The sequence below is a fragment of the Cavia porcellus genome, unplaced genomic scaffold (genome assembly GCF_034190915.1).
Source record: "Cavia porcellus strain 051 isolate PalLab524CR breed Dunkin Hartley unplaced genomic scaffold, mCavPor4.1 scaffold_18, whole genome shotgun sequence".
In the NCBI taxonomy this organism is placed as follows: Eukaryota; Metazoa; Chordata; class Mammalia; order Rodentia; family Caviidae; genus Cavia; species Cavia porcellus.
Window position 1 is genome coordinate 56,706,269 of NW_026947501.1, and position 19,193 is coordinate 56,725,461.

General features: G+C 41.8%; 1 protein-coding gene across 1 annotated transcript; it reads right to left on the reverse strand.

Annotated features, from left to right (window-relative positions):
• Positions 1–8,436: 8,436 nt before the first annotated feature.
• Positions 8,437–12,559, reverse strand: LOC101788929 (interleukin-37). The gene is given in 4 exon segments (XM_005008363.1): positions 8,437–8,676; positions 9,218–9,354; positions 9,749–9,868; positions 12,505–12,559. Coding segments are annotated over 4 exon segments (552 nt in total).
• Positions 12,560–19,193: the final 6,634 nt, after the last annotated feature.

A 19,193-nucleotide genomic window follows, 5' to 3' on the forward strand; every position in this document is an offset into this window, starting at 1 on the left:
AGCCCGAAAAATTCAGTAGGATGAAGCAGGGCTCTATGGTGTGTTCGAGAACTTGCCATTTCCAGTTGGGGTTTGGCTGATACTGGGAACTGGCTCTGAGGCAGAAGTGTCCAGAAGTTCCTGAGTCTGTCTCCAAGATACAGTGTGCAAGGAAGAAAAACAACAGTGGGTTGCCATCTGGTCAAGTGGAACAGGGTGGGTGGGTTCCAGACAAGAACAGGATGATGTGACATGGAGGAGGCCAAAAGACAAGCCATCTGATTCAGGAAAAAACCTGGAGACCAGGTGAGCAGCCAGTCAGGGAGGCTGTCAACAGGGACAGACACCTATCACGAAGCCACACTCAGAGCATCTGTGCACTGACATAGCCAAAAATTCAGGACCTGTGAAGAGTGAGATGTGAGGAGGGAGGCATGGTAATTAAAGGTCTACTAGTCTGCACTCTTTAACTACAACCAACAATATTTTTTGCTGGCTTACTTAAGGAAAAAGTATATTAAAGTATATTGAAATGAAAATAAGGTTATAGGAAGGCTACTGGACACACTCATTCTTATTGCTGCTGTCACAAATTATCACCAGCTTAATGGCTTACAACAATGTAGTGTGTTATCTTTGGTTCAGGAGGTCAATTCAAAGTGGGTCTCAGGAGTCTAAAATCAAAGTATCAGCAGGGTTGCATTTCTTCTGCTGGATTTCGGAGATGATGAATTTCCTTGCCGAGGCCCTCTTCTAGAGATCCTTGCAATCCCATCTGCCAACGTCAAATGTGTTACACTCTGCCTGGCTTAAGTCTTTCACTCTACATCATTCAGACCTTTCTGCCTTCCGAGTCACTTACGAGAACTCTGGTCATTAATAATGGGTCTGCCTGAGCAACCCAGGACAGTCTCCCATCTCAGAATGCTTAACTTTAGTCACACTTGCAAAGTCCTGTTTGCCATCAGAATAATGTGTTTATGGGCTTTAGGGATTAAAACATGGACATCATGGGGGGAGCATTATTCTAACTACCATCTGAAATAACTTTCCAAATAGAAGGGCATGGTGAAGAACAGTCAGAAATACCAGGACACAGAAAGCTTTGGCCTCTTTACTAAGATGGCTAATAGCCAATCACACTTTTTTGTCACTTAGCAAAAATTCATTTTCCATAGGAAACTTACCAAATTTGTGTTCTGTGCCCTCTTTGGTCAGTAAAAGGCAGCATATTTTGTTCAACAGTCCCTCCAGGAGACCTAACTTTAAGAGGTAGGCATGTGGATGCTAGACAGAGAGCCAAACCACAGGGTAAACCACGGGTAATCACAGTTCCCAGTCATGGAGGGCAGGGGTGGCAATTCACATGAGAAGAGCTTCACACGATCAGCTCCTCCAGTTGCTGATTCTTATAATGATGATGACTAACACCAGCTCAGAGGTAAAAATAACGCACTACAGCTAGCATTACATGGATGCTTTGTAAAACAGTGCAAGTCTTCATAACGCCATGAAAACTCTGTCTCAACCAAGATTCAACTATTAAAATTAATCTCTGATCCGAGCTTTCCCATGATAGAGAGAACCAGATCCTTGACAGACCAGGAACAAAGGGATAGGGTTTGCAGACCTTGGTCTTAAAAGGTCAAGTATGGTGAGTCCTGTGCCTGAGGGCCCATCCTATTCCATTTCCTTCCATTCCATATGCTTCCATGGCAGTCTATGTAGGAAAATACAGACTATCAGGGCTGCACACCCTGTGATTATAATTTATGTATTTGAAATATGCTAACTCTGGGTTTAGTTGCTTGTTTAAAAACTTCTGAAGTAATTCTGATGTGAGATCTACACTTCGAGAAACACTACCTCCTCCCTGTATATTTCAAGAGAAAATGATAACATGATTTTCTCGCGAACAGCCATTGTTGGGTGATTAGACTGGCACCCACATTTTTGGACTGACTTACCGGCTTAAATGAACACATTAGGAATGTCCTAACTGAGGTGACATGAGCCTGAACCCTGAGAAATTCCATTTCATGGGTGTCTTCCCAGCAGGGAAGCTTATTCACCTGGATCTCGGTGGCATGTGTCCCAGAAGGCTTATTCACATGGATCTCAGTGGCATGTGCTGGCCAGGTGAAATCTTTTTCAACTGTCTTCATGTTAGGTGTGCAGACAAAAGTTGGAGGAGACCCAGGATATAGACCCTGCTCTTAAGGGAGCAGAGGTAAGAGGAACCATTCAATGTTCAGCTGAGGCTGCATCCAACTGAGTAATCAAAAGGGAGATACTTGTGCAAAATCTGAAGACAGAGTGGGAAATAAACAGGCTCTAGTGAGAGCGTTCTGTCATCTTTGAGGAGATCTGATGAGTTTCTTTTATTGATACACAGAAAGGAGAAGATAGAGTCAAGGGACAGACATGGAGAGTGGAGCCAACAACATCTTCCTGGCAAGGAAGGGTTAATACACTTCATGCTGTGGTACCTAATTTTCTATATGGGCACCTCTATCTGACAGTGTAGAATACAGAAGAGATCATGAGTTAGAGGAAAAGGGAGGTCCTGCCATTCACCTGTATGCCCAGTGCTCTAGAAAATCATTTCTTGACCTCATGGATGAAACCAGTTTTCCTGGAAGACAATGAATAAAAGTGGGCCTTGGCAATTTCATGACATGGGACAATATATGACTCTTCCTTGAAAACTTGGGGAGATAATGTGCCTTCTTCTTTAGATAACCTGACACATTCTCTGATAGTCACTGTACTGTAAAACTATGCCCATCCCTACTATTTCCATACCACCCTAGTGTGACCCTTTCCCCTACCCAACCATAGAGTAGTGGGGATCCTCAGACTGCTGACTTCACAGGTAGTGATGTGTTACAGGGAACTGGTGTGCTTTTTAAAGAATTAAAACTATTCACGAAAAATCCTGTGTTTAGTCAACTTTTTAGGCTTCTAGTCATCCAAGCAACCAGGACTCCTTATCTTGCTTGGAATGACCTTATTGTTCTTGTTCTGATCTGCAGGCCTGCATGATAGATTGGGAAAGAAACATGAAAGTTGTCAGAATCAAAATGGAGTTGCTCATATCAACCCTAACAAAAATAAGTAAATAAAACTGGGAAGTGAAAAAAGAAGAGGTCTATCCAGAAATTGCCTGATAGTAAAACTAAAACAACAACATCTGTCCACAAACTGTGTGCTATCTCATATGGTTGTCATTCTCGTTATTAATCATCGAGGCAAAGGATTACCATTTGTTTTGGCTACTTTTGTCTTATTGCTGTGACAAAATATCAGATGTCCAAAGTGAAGGAAGGAAAATTTATTTTGATCACGTTCGTGGAGGTTGCTGTCACAAATCCACTGGTTCCAAGGCAGGGTGACTTATGGCAGAGGGCAGGGTTCATGGCAGCAGAAAACATCAATAGCAACAAGAACAAGAGAGAAAACTTTCTGTCCCTTATATGGCACATAGGCCACACCCACTTGGATGTAGCAGTCACAGGCATAATCCTAGTATTGGATCATGAGTCAGTCAAACATTCTAGATGCCCACTACCATGACTGTGTGAAGCTCTAGGGTGGTATTCAAACTCAAACAATAACATTTTGCCTCTGGCCTCCCAAAGACTGGTGCACATTTTTTATGCAAAAACATTTATTCCATCTCCAAGAGTCACCAAAGTCCTAACAATTTTGGCATGGCTGAAAAGTTCTAGTCCCAAGTCTCCTCCAGGATCTAAGGCAAACTCTTAGCTGTGAGTTCCTGTACCCATGAAAAGTTAAACACTTCCAATATTCAATGGCACAAGATAAACATTATCATTCCAAAGTATTGAAACAGGGGGATGCAAAGGAATGAGACCAAAGGAAGCCCAATATCAAGCAGGACAAACAGTAAGTCCTGTGGTTCCATGAGGAACATCTGAAGCAATATGTGGCAATTCTTGAGCTCCAAAAGGCTTGCATGGCATCACTTCCAGTGGCGGTAGCTCCCATGCTTCTCTTAGGCCTACTCTGCTCAGTCCTTGCAGCTTTCCTTAGAGTATCCATGTTCCTGGCTTTCCCAGAGTTCTTGGACCTCCACTGTGCCTTGGCTTCACCCTCACAGCTTCACACACTGTCCTCTCAGGGGCACACTGCCTGTGCTCCAAGGCCTTCTTTGGAAAGCTGGGTGGAAGCCTTTTTTAATCTCATACTCTGGCATTCTGCTTGCATCTAAAACCAGCGCCATGTGGGTGGTGCCAAGGTCTGCTGCCAGCTAGTCAAATAGCCAGCCTTGTTCTCTCTTTGGTGCAGGGACTAGATGTCTTGATTTCTGAGCACTTTCAACCTGATTCTGAGGAACAAATTATGCTGTGGTCATTTTGGAACCTGGTGCTCTGCAGCTTTTTTCTCCAAGCAAAGTTTTTCACTTTTGCAATTTTGAAGTTGCAAAGGGTAAAGACTTCTACTTCTTGTGATGCCCTCAGGCCATATTTTTTATTGTTTCTTTGCTTTTCAGCAATTAAGACGTTTTCTGCTGATCTTTGCAGTTCATAGCTTTACTGGAGCTTCTTTGTGGCCAAACTCATAATATTTTAAATCATCTTTTGGGCTCTTTGGTCTTCATTCTCAACATAAATCTGGCTAAAATTCCCCAGTGATAGCCATGCTACTACCTCAACATTTCACTCTCTCTTAATTTCTTTTGCCAGATTGTTTAGTCCACCACTTTTAATCCTAGTCTCAGGCAGAAGCTCTGGGCATGAGCAAAACACAGATAAGCTTTTTGCCAAACCATAACACATATCATCTGGAATCCAACAGCCAGTGCAGTCCTTCTGCCTAGCAGAATCCTCCTGAATCTAGTCTTTACTAGCGGAGATCTCTAATCAGCCTTCTGGTTTTCTGAGTTCTGACCAGATTGTGTTGTACAGAACAGTCTATGGCATTCCAGCACTACTCTTTCAGGTGACATCTCCGAACTGTTCCAACAAGCCATTTGCAAAGGCTCTTGAAGTACATAGTCAGGGGTAGTCACTCCTTTGGCACTAAATTCTATCTTGGTTACTTTGTCCTCATTTCTTGGACAAATACTCAACACCCAAAATTAAGGAAGGAAAGGTTGATTGAGCTCACAGTTTGTGGTGGTTTCAGACCATATTCAGCTGGTTCCAAGGCAGGGTGGTATAGCAAAGGGGCAGCCTTTTATGCTGATGGAAAACAGCAAAAGCAACAAGAGCAAAATGGGAGGAACAGGCGAGAGAAGACTCTGACCCTTATAGTATATGTAGGCCACACTCACTTGGGTGTAGTACTCATACCCATAATCCCACCATTAGATTATGAACCACTCTTCTGGAAGCCTGCTCCTATGACTGCATGAAGCTTTATAGTGACATTCAGACCCAAATCATAACACTGCTTCAGAGTATGTAAAACAATCCTCCTCATTTTTGTCTTTAAAGCTTTCCTTTGTCTCAATCTCATTCAATAAGTCCATACATTTTTGGGGCATGCATATTACCATTGTGATGCTGCCATCTCCAAATATATATTAGTTTACCTTGGAGACCTTCTTTATGATTTCTTAAATTTAGGTTAATTGTCATATGAATTTAAAAAAATATTTATTCAGAAATGGAATTAAAGTGCTGGTGATTTTTGTTTTATAACCTTGGTTATAAACTCGTTACTGATATTTCCAGAAATTTGTGATTTATACAGAAGTTAATTATTTAACATATGTATAACCTGCATGAGTGATAAGCAAATCCATGGTTTGGAATTGGGGATGAGGACCAGGAATTTACCTGGGTGTTGATGAAAAGACTGTGGAGTCTCTGTTGTAATGGAAACAGCTTAGTTTGTGTCCTCTGTCATTTCCTGATGGAGAGATCCTAACAGGGGGACTATTGTAGTCAGGGGTTGTGCAGAGAACAATTAGAATCAAGACATGGAGTTTATAATATTATTTTTATAATGGTCACCGGGAGTTTACAAAAGAAAATGCAGGAAATCTAGCTGCAACACCAAAACATGGAATATTTAGTCAAGGCGTAAATCCCACAGCAATGTCCCACATGAGTCCAGATGAAAACCCAGAACTCATGACAATACCTCCCAAGAGTCCAACTGGAGGTCCAGTGCCCACAACCAGGACTCATGCCAGTCTCTTTTATGGATCTGTGCCAGGAAGTCACAAAGGTCTGCGGTGGAAGCCAGCAAGTCTGTGTCAGCAGGGTGAAGGAGCTGTGCTGATGGGATGAGGGTTCTACACTGAAGCGAAGAAGTCACACTCACAACAAAGACCAGGACTGTCCTGAAAGGCACCACAGCCATCCTCAGTGACATGGAGACCCTGAGCTCCTCCTCTGACAAGCACATTCAGATATATGCCAGGAAGCCAGTGTGTTGAGTTCATCATGGAGACCAAGCGGCACACATCTTCCCCTCTGGAGCCCGGAATTGATGCTCGATGTAAGGACCAGAGCTTCTTCAGGAGAATCAACTGTTCAAACAGCGACTCGTAGGAGAACCCACAATGCCTCAATGCAATAATGCATTAATGTCCTAACACCCTCCTTCTCCTTCTCCACCTATTTATGCTGACAACTCTCCTCAGGTGAAGCATCTTCGCTCAGTGCCATGCTGATGTAATTCAGCTGGCATTAAGCTGAACACCCATTCTTAATCCATCTCAGGGAGCCCTCCAATCTTTTACTGCATATATAAAAAAGGGGTCATAACAGATGTGAGCAAGTCCAGGCAGCTCATATCTACAACATGCTGTTGTAATGACTCCAAGACTAGATATCAAGATCAGTTTTTAGGCAGAAATAATATAAAAACATTCAGTACCTCATCACCCAGAATTTTAATTTGTCAAGATTTTGTAACATTTAATTCAAGTCTTTTTTTTTCAATAAAAGAATAAACCAGATATGGGCATATCAGTGGGCATATCATCCTTCAACTCTGGTATCCTTCCCTTTACAGCATCTCTAAAGGTGACTACATCATGAACTAAATACAAACAATCCCTTTTTATCTTCCTGATAATTTTCTATACATATATGGATATTTATGAATAGTTGTAATTTTATTTCTTGAGGTCTGAGAAGATTATAAGTGTGGTTCTAATAGGGGGTATGGATAAATTGTTTTCATTTCATTAAAGAATTTGTTTTTCATACTTTTCCATACATTGTGGAAACCATATATTATAAAGTATGTATCAGACAGGAAAACCTGAAAGCTAAAAATACATCTTCCTTTAAGAAGGGAATCACTTGTAATTAAAAGGAAACTATGAAATAAATGTAATTTGGATCTAAAATGGCTGTGTTTGATTCTGACACCAAGAAGCATATTTCATCTGTAAGGTGATAAAGAACCTACAATAAATAGCACCGTTAAAGATCCCGAGGTTAAATCATGTAATCATAGTGAGTTAGGTGGAAATAAAGCATTGCAAGGGCCAGTTCAGAAGGACCTAGGTGACCTGATCAGAGCCATGAGCAGAAGGGGCCTATTAGAGTGGGCAGGCTGAGGTGGACTGAGATCAAGAAGACCATTGTTGAGCAGGACAATCATGCACCATATACTGGTCACACCTACTCCATGCACAATAGTTCTAAGAATACCTTGTAGCTATGAAAGCTAGGTATTTCCTTCCTTGTTTTCACCTATATGATTAATTATTTTACTACAGAGTCAGAAAATGAATCCTTGATTTCTTAGCTTTCCATGAAAGTGCCAAGGCACAGATGAGGTCAGCGAGATGAAGTGTCTATTGTGTTGGGGTTAACTTCCCAAGTATTGTCTCCACGGGAGAAAGCCTTTGGCCTTTCTCTCTCTTGACTACGATGAAGAAAAACATATGGATACATTGTGAGAAACCTCAGCCCTGGTTACATTTGCGGGTATAGAAACATCTCGATGAGATGGGACCATAGGAAAGTAGCAAATTCATAGACACTGAGCGCATTAATTCCCAGAAGTATGTTTCAGCACAGAACTTGTTATTAACCATACCTTACTTTCTATAGCCCAAATTCTATATACTTGAAGGGACCAAATGGCACCAAAAATAAAATCCATGCAATTTTGTATTTGCGGTTCTGTGTGAAAATAAGCAAAGCCACTCAAATGAAAACATGCTGTGGTTATTTAGAACTTGCTGTAGCAAAGGCCTGGCCACCATAGCTAGTATTTGGTGGAGGTTCAAAGGCAGGAGAGCAGCAGGAAAGTTTTTGTAATTGTTACCATGGAGAAGCTGTGTGACTGGCTTCAGCACAAGCATGGCTTTCTTTGGTTGGGGCTAAACAGGAAATGAGGTTAAAAAAAATAATAGAGGAGCTGGTGAATCTATCCATGTGCTGACGGTTTGGGGCTGATGGCTAGGAGGCTGGGAGCCTGAATTCTGCCATATGCATGGCCTGGCCATCGTCCATTGCATATTCAGCTTTTTACTTCCTTGAGATCCACATTTGCAGCTTCAAATGAAAAATGAGTGTTCTTTTCTTTCCCTATCTCTTTTGTCACTCCCACAGGTTGGCTGGGTGTGTTGTAGGTGAAGATGAAGTATCCACGGTTTGCAGCAGATTCCAAAGTGAAATAGGAGCCTGCTTCTTGCTTGAGGAAGGTGAAGGACAGACTTTCCTTCTTTCCCAGTGCATTCAGTTCTTTGATGTTCGTTTTCTGAAAGATGGGGGAGAATTCATTATTAGCTGCTGTAGCGTGGATCTGGAACATCCTCACATAGGCCAATGTTTGGTCCTCAGCATGGCACCATTGGGAAGGGGTGGAAACTTTGTAAGTGGGGCCTAGCAGGAAATGTGAGGTCCCTGGGGATGTGACCTTGAAGCAGGCTATGGGATGTTGGCTCCTTTTTTGCTTTCTGTTCATAAAATGAACAATTTTGCTTTAACTAGTGCTTCTTCCAGGATGAACCACCATGGACCCGATAAATCATGTTCCGAATCATGATCAGAAATCTTCAAAACTGTGACCCCCACTCCTCAACAAACAAACTAAAACAAAAAACCTTTCTCTTTGTAAGCTGGAGACCTTGGTATCTGTTACTATGATGGAAACATAGTAAGTAGAGCAGGCTACTTTGTGAAGGCAAGAAAGAAAGACTGGGGTATCTTTGCTGAAGCTTACGTTTTCAAGCTTAGCTTTAAGGTTTTCCACTTCCCTGGATCGGGAGGCCAGGGGAAAACTCCTCCAGCTGCCTTACCTTTAATTCTAATGAAGGACTGTTTGGTTCTTCGACTCACTCACAGCATAGACAGAGCTCCCCTTTAGAGACAGCCAAAAAAATAGGATTTCCCTCTGCGATTTTGGTGTGTGTTGAAACCAATACATAAAACGTCTCTAGAAAAAAAGTCAGAAATCGTGTCATATCTAGAGGAAAAAATGTTTTGCTGTTGGAGTTCCCATCAAAACCACCATCTTTAGTCATGTGATCAGTTCTCAGCCCTACACTAGCCAAGGAGCCAAGAACACCTGCGTTCTCAGGCCTCCCTCTTCCCACATCTCTGGAGCTGTTTTCCTCCTCGCCCTTCCAGGGAAATTTCCTTTGGGTCAGGACGCTCTTGGGGCCATCTCCCTATTTTCATTCTTGTGCATTATCAGTGACCTCCTGCAGCTGCTACCTGAGTAGTGGTGAACAGAGGAGCCAAACAATAGTATTAAAAAGGGGCTCCACCCAACCAGGGGTGTGCAAGAGGACAAGACCAATTTTGAGTAAAGAAAAATTCAGAATCACCTCCAGTTTTCGGGAGTTTGTCAGGAGCTGCCACGAGGATGCTGCCTTGCAAGACCAGCACCTGTTGGTTTGTGTCTCGAATGCAATATTTCTGCGAGGTTATAGATTTGAGTTGCGAACCTGGAAAACAGTGCCAAAGATTGTGCATAACCACCCAGTCTGAGTTCAGCCTCAGATCCCCACTTTGTTTCATGAGTCAAACAAGACATGTTTCTATCATTAGTTTTTCACTGAAATCCATTGATAGATAGAACTTTGGTGCCCGTAGAGACTATCCATTTGGGTCCTGGGGCCACACTGACTCTTGGTCAAACCTTTATGGTGTCACTTAGGAGATGAACAAGTCCCCAACTTCACAAAGACTCATGTTGGCCCCCAGCACAGTGGTGATAATAAAACCTACCTTACAGAGGCTTGACAGGAAGCGTAGGAGGGATTCAGTGGAAGGTCATCATTATGAGTATTAATGACTGTTTGGTAATAGCCAATGAGGGTTCATTACTGTTATTGTCATCTGCAATTCCAAGCTGGCATAGATCTCTGCCATGTCACATACTGATTGTGCAGATGGTTGGGGCAGCAGAAAGGTGGGGATGACAGAGCAAGCCCACAAAGTGCCCACAAGCAGCAGTTTTATGTCTAGAAGAGGCTGCAGATGCATGAGCTAGGGGTGTAGGGGATGGATCTGCCTCTATGGGCCCTGAGTGGCCAGGAAAGTTCCAGCAGTGGCCAGGAATCTGACTCAAAATTGAAGGCATTCATTTGGTCACCTGTGCCTAGAAGAGTAAATCCTACACTGGGAACTTGTGCCTCCTGTCATCTCTGACAGAGCAGATGTTCTACCAATCAGTTATTGAGTGCAGGCTTTGTAGAGAGATGGCTGAGAGCCCAAATGTAGGGCTGGTAGCCGAGTCTATTTAGACTAACAATAACAAATGTGAAATGTGATAATGGGATAGGCAACTTTGTACATTAGTTATTACACTATGCCACACTGTAAAGATGCAAACACACACCCACACACAGCCTTGTCTCTTACTCTTAGCTAGGACCTGTGACTTGTGCTCTTCCGTCTTAATCAGCTATCCACATCCTCCTGTCCTGCAATCCCAGCTCTTAGGCCTCCTCATTCCTGAAATCTTTGCTCTATCTACTGGTAGGGACGAAATTTCTTCTCTGTGCAGCCCCACCCTCAGTGTGTGCTTGCAGGAGAGGTGGTGTATCACAGCACCTTATCTTGCTCTTACTACATCCTCATACGGGATTAATACCATACTTTCCCAGGGCCTCACATGAGCAGTAAATAATACTAGGTCAGTGCTCACTAAAGCATCCTTGGTCTGGAGGAAGCCACCAGCATGCTCCTTGGTGCTCCTGACCGCGTCTGTCTATGACTTTGATGGAGGATTAAAGCCGAAAAGGGGAGCAGGCCACATGTACTGGAGCAAGCCACAGCCCCAAGCAGGAGACTACACCATCAATACCAACCTAACCAGCCCTGCCGCAACAAAACCAGCGGAGGCCACCCTTCTCTGAGCCATTGATTTACCTGTTATCTCTTCTCTCTTTTACATCATCTTTACACAGCTGAATGGGTGGGAATATGTTGGACTCAAACTGAGCCTGAGTCGTATGATGGAAAGAGGCCCCAGAGGCAGGCAGAGCCTCGTAAGCTCACTCTGCACTTTGCCTGCCAAGGGTACTGGGCATCTCAATCATCCATCTGATACTCAGTCTTCACTGGGAAAGTGGGAACATAATACTTTACTGGTGCCTCTGTGCAGCATGAACTGTATCCCCGTGAAAAGTGCTCAGGCTGATGTCTGCTATGTAATTTCTCAATAAATGTGAATTTTTGATCCTCTCACTAGGGCACCAAATCTTGTGTTAACTACTGGGGTTTGTTCTTCCCCACAAGGTTAAAGTGCCCAAAGTTAAACCTGAAAGCCTGAGTAACACCTCCCCTCCTTGTCACCTCAGGACCCCTCAGAAGGTCACCTGATTTGGAGGAAACCACAGATGCAAGGCAGGGATTTGACAGCAGAAGGCCTCTTGCTGAGGATGGGAAAGAAACACAACAGGTTAGCAAATGCAATTTCATTATCTTGGGTAGAGTGGTTTAATTTCTGCTCAAGGCAATTTCTTAGGCATGAGCTGTAAAACCCTCATGCAGAAACACCGTAATACTCCTAAATATGTTTAGTGTCCAATAATTTTGGGAGATTCTGAGATTAGCAATGCTAGTAGGGTTTTGTTGTTGTTATTTTGTTATTGGTATTATTTTTTGAGTAGTGTTTTCACTGCCATTTTCCCCAAATATTTTGGGAAGAATAATACAGTTTTTTCTCCTAGTTGACCTACGAGACCTTCCTCCTGTCTGAAAAGCAGACTCTTTTCTTGCTGTGGGGAATGTATCTTTACATGTCTTTAATAATGAGACATTGGTATTGCGTTTAAACTTTTTTTATTTAAGGAAGGATGTTTTTTAGATGTAAACCATTCAAATTGGATAAAGAAGTGCTTTAAAATGTGAAGAAAATCTTTAAATATAAGCACATGGATCAAAAGCACATAAGTCTGGATCCTGAGCCAAAATATATCCATCTCCACTACTTTCTGTAACTGTCGCTGTCTGCATGTATCCCTAGGTTTCAGGTGCTTTGCAAGTTGGACAGAGTAATCATGGTTCTTTAGAAACCATGCATCTTTGGGAGCTATGTTCTGATGCCAAGGATTGATTTGTATATGGGTCTCACCTTCCGACTCTAACTGGGATTCTTCTGTGTCACTGCAGGGCAGCTCGGCTCTCATGCTCAGTTTGTGGCCATCTGAAGAAGTCACTGCCCAAACTGAGAATGAACAGAATGGAGACGCAGGGAAGGCAGAGCTGCATAGCCATGAGGGTATTGCTAATGGAACTTTAAACAGGAATCCTTTCCCAGTATCTCTAATTGCTACAGGACAGTGCCCTTGCTGTAATTCAGAATGCTGCTTTAATAACACTTAGCCAGATCATTCCATTGTATAATGGAGTTGTGCTTTGATCTTATCCACATTGATAATTCTGTGTTTTGCCTATCAAATGACTATTTTTTTGAGGTCATATTTTATTATCCCTGTGAAGACAAACCAGGAATCATGTGGGGGTCTTGCTAGAACGCAGGTCTTGATTCATTACTGACATTTCTACAAAAAGTCAGTAATGCTGACACTGCCAGATCCCATATTATCCTGTGTAGCAAGGTCCCATGAAACACCATTTCTGGTGTCCCGGTACAGAGTGCGCTCACAACCACGCCTCTGCTGTGGGTGGGGTGGGCCACCACCTCACTTCTCCTTTGGCTCTGCACAGGTCTTTACAAGGCAAAGCTCTTTCACATATGCAAACTAGCAAGCAAAGTCTCTCCATAAGAGAGGAAAGAACATGGGGTGAATGCTATAAATGGCCTTTATAGACATGGAAAAATCAAAGTTGAGAAACATCTCCAAGGTAACAGAGCCAGAAACAGGGGGCAGAGTCCAGGCATTCTGATCTGTGCTTCTAAATGCCTTACCCCACAATACACCAACCCCTGAAGGGCGCATCAGTAGACCAAAGATGATCAGACACAGGTGTTCATTTTAGTCTTTCCACTGGCACACAGAGAGACGTAACTAAGGTACATAAGCTCCGGAGGCCCCAAAGACCACAAGGGGTTTATTGACATCTCAGAAAGGTCTTGTGATAACATATGGGCTGGAGAAATCTCCCAAACTTTAAAGTGTACATGAGTTATCTTGGATCTTTTTTAAAAGGCAGAGCCTGATTCACTATATCTGAAATGAGGACCAAGGATGTGTTTCTGAGTTCCTAGAGAACACAGATGCAATAGACTTATGGGCCAGGTACTTAACTGTGATTATGTCTTCAAATAACCTGAGGAATGTTAAAAATTATAGCTCTCTGGGTCCCATTTTTGGAGGTGGGTATAATTAGTCTGGTGGTGTACAAACATTGATGCTTTCTTAATGCTGTTCGGGAACAGAGAATTGCTGGTACAGGGTTGGGCTTCCTGCTGAAAACAAGTTACACCATTGGATGACACAGATTTCTGATAGCTTTAAAGGTCTCCACCTAGGTTTTCTGATATTAGATGAGTCATGTTTGTGAGTTTTTGCCAAGAGAAAAACTATCTTGACTTTGTTTTCTTTCTTATACTGTTTTCACCTAGAGTCCTTTGGGAGTCCTACTGGGAGATGAATGTAGAAAGGACAGCAGAGAGTGAATACAAAAATGTGGTGTTTTTGTACAAAGGAGTACTACTCAGCTACAAAAACATTGTATCAAGGCTTTTATAAGTAAATGGAAGCAACTTGAGACCATACTCATAAGTGAAAAAAAGTTCACATGTGTAAACACCATATTGTCTTCCTAGTGTAAGAAACTGAAAGAGTAAATACAATTCAAAATCTACTGTTCAAAGAGGAAAGGTAACTGGTATAGGTGAAAGAAGAAAAGAAAAGGCATAAATTTGTATATACATAAGAGCTAAGATGACTATTACTAATTGTATTAATTCTTGAAAAGTAAGAGTTTATACTCCTGTGATTAGATCAATTTTGCGTGTCTATATCTGGTAATCTAAGCAATCCTTTTAAAGATAGCAATATGCAATATTACAACCATTGTCAAATTCTTATCATCTTGTTTTGATTCTATACTGTTAGTGTTTTGGGTTTTTTGAGTTTTTTGTTTCTTTGTTTATAACTTTCCCTTTTTGTTTTTCTTTGTGTGTCTTTTTTTCTCTTTAAAAAACCCTATATCCTGCACTAATTTGCACACACATCAGCAAGTGAGAAGCAGTGTACTGTGTCACATAATTTCCAGCATGACTGATCTTAAATTTTCCAAAGCTGTTTAGAAAGGTACTAAAGCCCCCTGGAAAGGCTTATTTAATTGATTTAGGGAGCACATTCTACACCAGTATATTTAAAGTCTTTCAAATGTTGCTAAAGCTACGTTGGAGAACTGTTGGACTCATGCAAATACTTTCTAAACCAAAGTTCTGGGTCAGTTTGTCCCAAATATAAAAAATAATTGATTGAGATAACATATGTGTAAATATGACATTGTCCCTCTGGTATAAGGTTCTGAAAACGTAAATAAGAATGGAGATGTACAATAGATATTGTGAAATAGGAAATAATCTTCAAAGGGAAAAGGGAATGGAGTGAAATGGAAGGGAAACAAAAAAAATGAGAAAAAATAAGGATAGAAAGGAAACAATTCTTGGTAAATAAGGAGAAGAAAACAGGTTGAAGAAGGGAGGGGAATGGGAAAAAAAAGAGGAACTAAGGTATATCATGTAGAGGTCCAAATTCCCTAAGATGAATGTGATCATTATGCATATCTACGTTGTACCAATAAACTCGATTGTTAAAATGATAAATGACTAAAATAAAATTAGAAAAATATAAATAAAATAATAAATAATTAATTTACGTACTGTATGTAAGTCATGAGACAAGGATATCAGCAGATAAAAGAAATCAGTGAAGTCAAGAGATGTCCCTGAAACGTTAGGACACTGGGAAAAGCAAGGTTTTACAACCCCAGGGCCAAGGATAGGTCTTTAGGAACCGGGTGAGGCCCCACAGCAGGTGAGAAGCAGGCAAGTGACCACCCTCACGGTTTGCATTAGAGCCTTAACTCCACTTCTGTCGGGTCAGCTTCTGCTGTTAAATCCTTACAGGAGCGTGACCTTAACTGTGAGTGGTGCTGATGCAGGCGCTACCACGTGTGTTCTTTCTGAGAATCTAACCTTGAACCTCTTCCCACACAAGCTCTATGGAAAATGTGACTCCCATGGAGCAGGTCCCTCTACCTAAAATGCTGGAAAGTCCTGGAATAAGAGAAATGGTGTTTCTGCCATATACAGAATAGAGATTTAAGTCTGTTTCGCTTAAACATTGTGAACAGGAAAACTCCAGTAGTTTGGAGGATTGGGAAAAACTAGCTGATTGACATTTAGTTACAGATGATTATGATTGGGATGTGGCTTCTCCCCATCAAAAGTCTGCATTTTGGAAATCCGGTCCCCACTGTGATAGCATTAAGAGGTGGTGGGATGTTAAGAGGTGTAGCCTAGTGGGAGGTTGTCATGGTGTTGGTATGCTATGTCCCACAGTGCTAATGCATGAGGGTTTGGCCACAGTGTAGCAGTGGTCAAAAGTGTGGTTTTGGAAAGTGACCGAATGAGTAGGACTGTAACTTTATTAACAGGTTACTCCTATTAGCTCACCGGGATCATTGGGAGGTGGGGTCTAATTGTGTGAAGTAGGTCAGTGGGAGTGTGGCATCCGTCCTTGAGGACTCTGTCTCTGCCTCTCTGTCTCTGTCTCCATCTCTCTTACCTTCATTTTCTCTTTTTCTCTTTCTACCCCTTCTCCTTCTTTTTTGCTCCTGGATGCAGTGAGGTGAGCAGCTTTTCTTTCCTTCACCATGTTCCTCCGTCATGAATATTCCATCTTCAATATGCTTTCCTTCAGGTCAAATAACGGAACCAATCAACTATTAATGATGAACCAAAGTAAATCTTTCATCCTTTCCCCCCCAAGATATTTCATCATAGTGATGGAACAACTCCTCAGAGGTCATTACCCATCCTGTCCCGCCTTGCTGTGTGAGCAGTCCTTCCCACATGCGTTCCTGCAAAGATGCTACCCACCAGGAGCTGACACAGCCAGGGAAAGTCTTGCCAGAGCTGACAGTATACTATGCAGCTTTCAACTTCTAAAACTGTTGACTAAATAAAGTTCTTTTCTTATGAGTTCCTCATCCTCAGATATTTTAGTAAAACAGTTAAGTAGACCAAAATGCACAAACAGTTGTTCACAGGGTTAATGAAATTCAGGACAGATCTTCTGATGGCATCCACTCAGTGATAGTCATAGACCACCTAAAGAGATGCTGTATTTGATCATTCGGGTTCAGCATCCATCAAGGAAGGAGAAACCAAAGTGGTGGTTTCCCCAAACTGGCCAAAGACAGATGCGGGATGCTGGCAGTGCCCTACTACAAAGTACCAAGGCCTATATTCTCCAGCTCCATTCTGTTTCTTTTCCTATGTCACTAATTGTCCTTTGATTTAGGGTACAAGGTTGTCTGGGTGGAAGGCTGCTCTTGTACCTTGGAGTAAGTTTTTAGGGTAGATCTTGGGGATAAAATCTGGAATGTCAGAAAATCTGAAGGAAGCAGATTCTACCAGGGAGGAAAAAGCCTGGCCAAATTAACAGGTGCTGTCCTGTTTCCCCAGTGATTCAGGTCCATCCTAAGAAGTACTGTGTAGGTGTGGGCCTGACTACTGGAAGGGCCAAGTGGTGCCCTAACCCAGAAGTGTCTCGCAGTAAAATGGGAATGAGAGTCACATACTTGGCTCAGCCATGTGTCTACAGTTCTGGGTGGATGCTGGGAGTCTGGGAAATCTTCTGGTGTAACTCACAATGATCCTGGAGATGATTCTTCATTGAGTGTGATAAAGTAGGAGTGGCTAGATCTGAAATTATGAATGCAATATGCAGTCATCCAGTAGATTTTTTGTAGGGCACATTAAAGATGATTGTAAAGCTTTTGACACACCCCTCATAGAAAGGTGGGGCCTATGTCCCCTATCCCTGACTCTGAGTGTGTTTATCATGGCTGGATTAATAAGGCACATTGGACAGGATGTACCCATTTACAGCCTTTCCTGGGCTTTAAGGGGCTAGCAATTTTTACTACCTGCCTCTTGCAACACAGTCACCAAACTGTGAAAGTTTCCAAACATCCCCATGGAAATCAACTGGAAATTTTCTGACAGTCTCACTTGAAATTTATCCACAGCCATCACCAGGTGGTCTCCTAATTAGTAAGTCACATAGCATTGCACCTCCAATCCCAAATGAGTGACATAGAACAGAGTAAGCTTAGCTGATCTCTGCCCAAATTGCAAAATTGTAAGTAAAACAAATCATTAATGTTTGTATAACTTACTGTTACAGATAACGGGAACATAATCTGATACCAGGTTGAGGTGTCCCACTAACTAAAGTTTAAAATGGACTGGTTTTGTTCTGTGGGGAAGACTAAAGATTGAAGGTGTTACAGATTCAATGCAAAATATTCCCTGAAAGTGTCATTGTGTTCAATGTTGAGTTTTCTTTGGAAAATGACGGGGTTATTAGGGTGATACCATATGTTCATTAGTGAATTAATCCATCTGTGATTTCACAGTTAACTGTCCTATTAGGAAGTGGCGCCTGATTAGAAGTGGGTCGCTTAGCATGTCATATTCTTGTCCTTGCCCGCCCGCTCCATTTTTCTCTCTGTTTCCTCAGTGCCGTGAAGCTAGCAGCTCTCCTCCACCATGCCCTTCCGTTCTGCTATTCTGTCTTTAGATCTAGTGGAACATGGATTAAAATCCTCTGGATCTATGAGGCAAAATAAACCTTTCTTTCTTTAAATTGTAGATATCAGGTACTTTGTTGCAGTGATGGAAAGAAAAGGGACTGATATAGTAGGCATCTCCTCAGGGGACATATGGCTTAGGATGAAGGGCAGTGAGAACACTATGGAAAGTTACAGAAAAGACAATACATATTACACCTTGGGAGAAAGCTTAGTAAGATTATTACTGCTTGAAATAATGTGGAAACTGCAAGATCTCAGAAAGCTTTAAAATCCTCTCTACTGAGTTCCTTAAGAAACTTGAAGAGCGTGTGTCACACAAGCTTTCCGGATGAGAAAGCCAGGGCTATCTTGAAAAGAAAGGTAGATGTAAATTTGCCTTATGCATTTATAAATTCATTTCATAAATTTATAAAATGTATGAATTTATAAAGTAAAATGTTTTAAGTAACTGTGGAAGCTTAGAGTGCAAGGCACAGAGAAGTAAAAGGAAGAGGCTTTGAGATCATTCTGTACATGTATTGTAACTTGCCGTATGCTTTCCTGTCACTGGCATGAAACAGCCAACATCCACAGTTTAAAGGAAGAGAAGTTTATTTTAGTTCACAGTTTTAGTCCACGCATGGTTCTTTTCTTTTCTCTTTTTTCTTTTCCCCATGCCGCTCCCTAATTCCTCTTTGTTTTGAACAATTTGTTCCTATTTCACAATATGTATTATACACTTTGGTCCTTATATACACTTCAGGTTTCTTGTGTCAGACAAGCAATGTGATATTGACTCCTGTGTGTCTGATTTATTTCATTTAAGAATATGGTTCAGGGGATTTAGCTCAGCAGCATAAGCGCCTGCCTTGCAAGTGCGTGGTCATGAGTTCGATCCCCAGTACTGATTAAAAAAAGAAAAAAGAATATGGTCTCAATGAACATCCATTGATCTAGAAAAGTCTTGTTTATTTTTATTTGTAACTGAATAGTACTCCATTGTATAAACAACACACATTTTGTATCCATTCCTCTGTT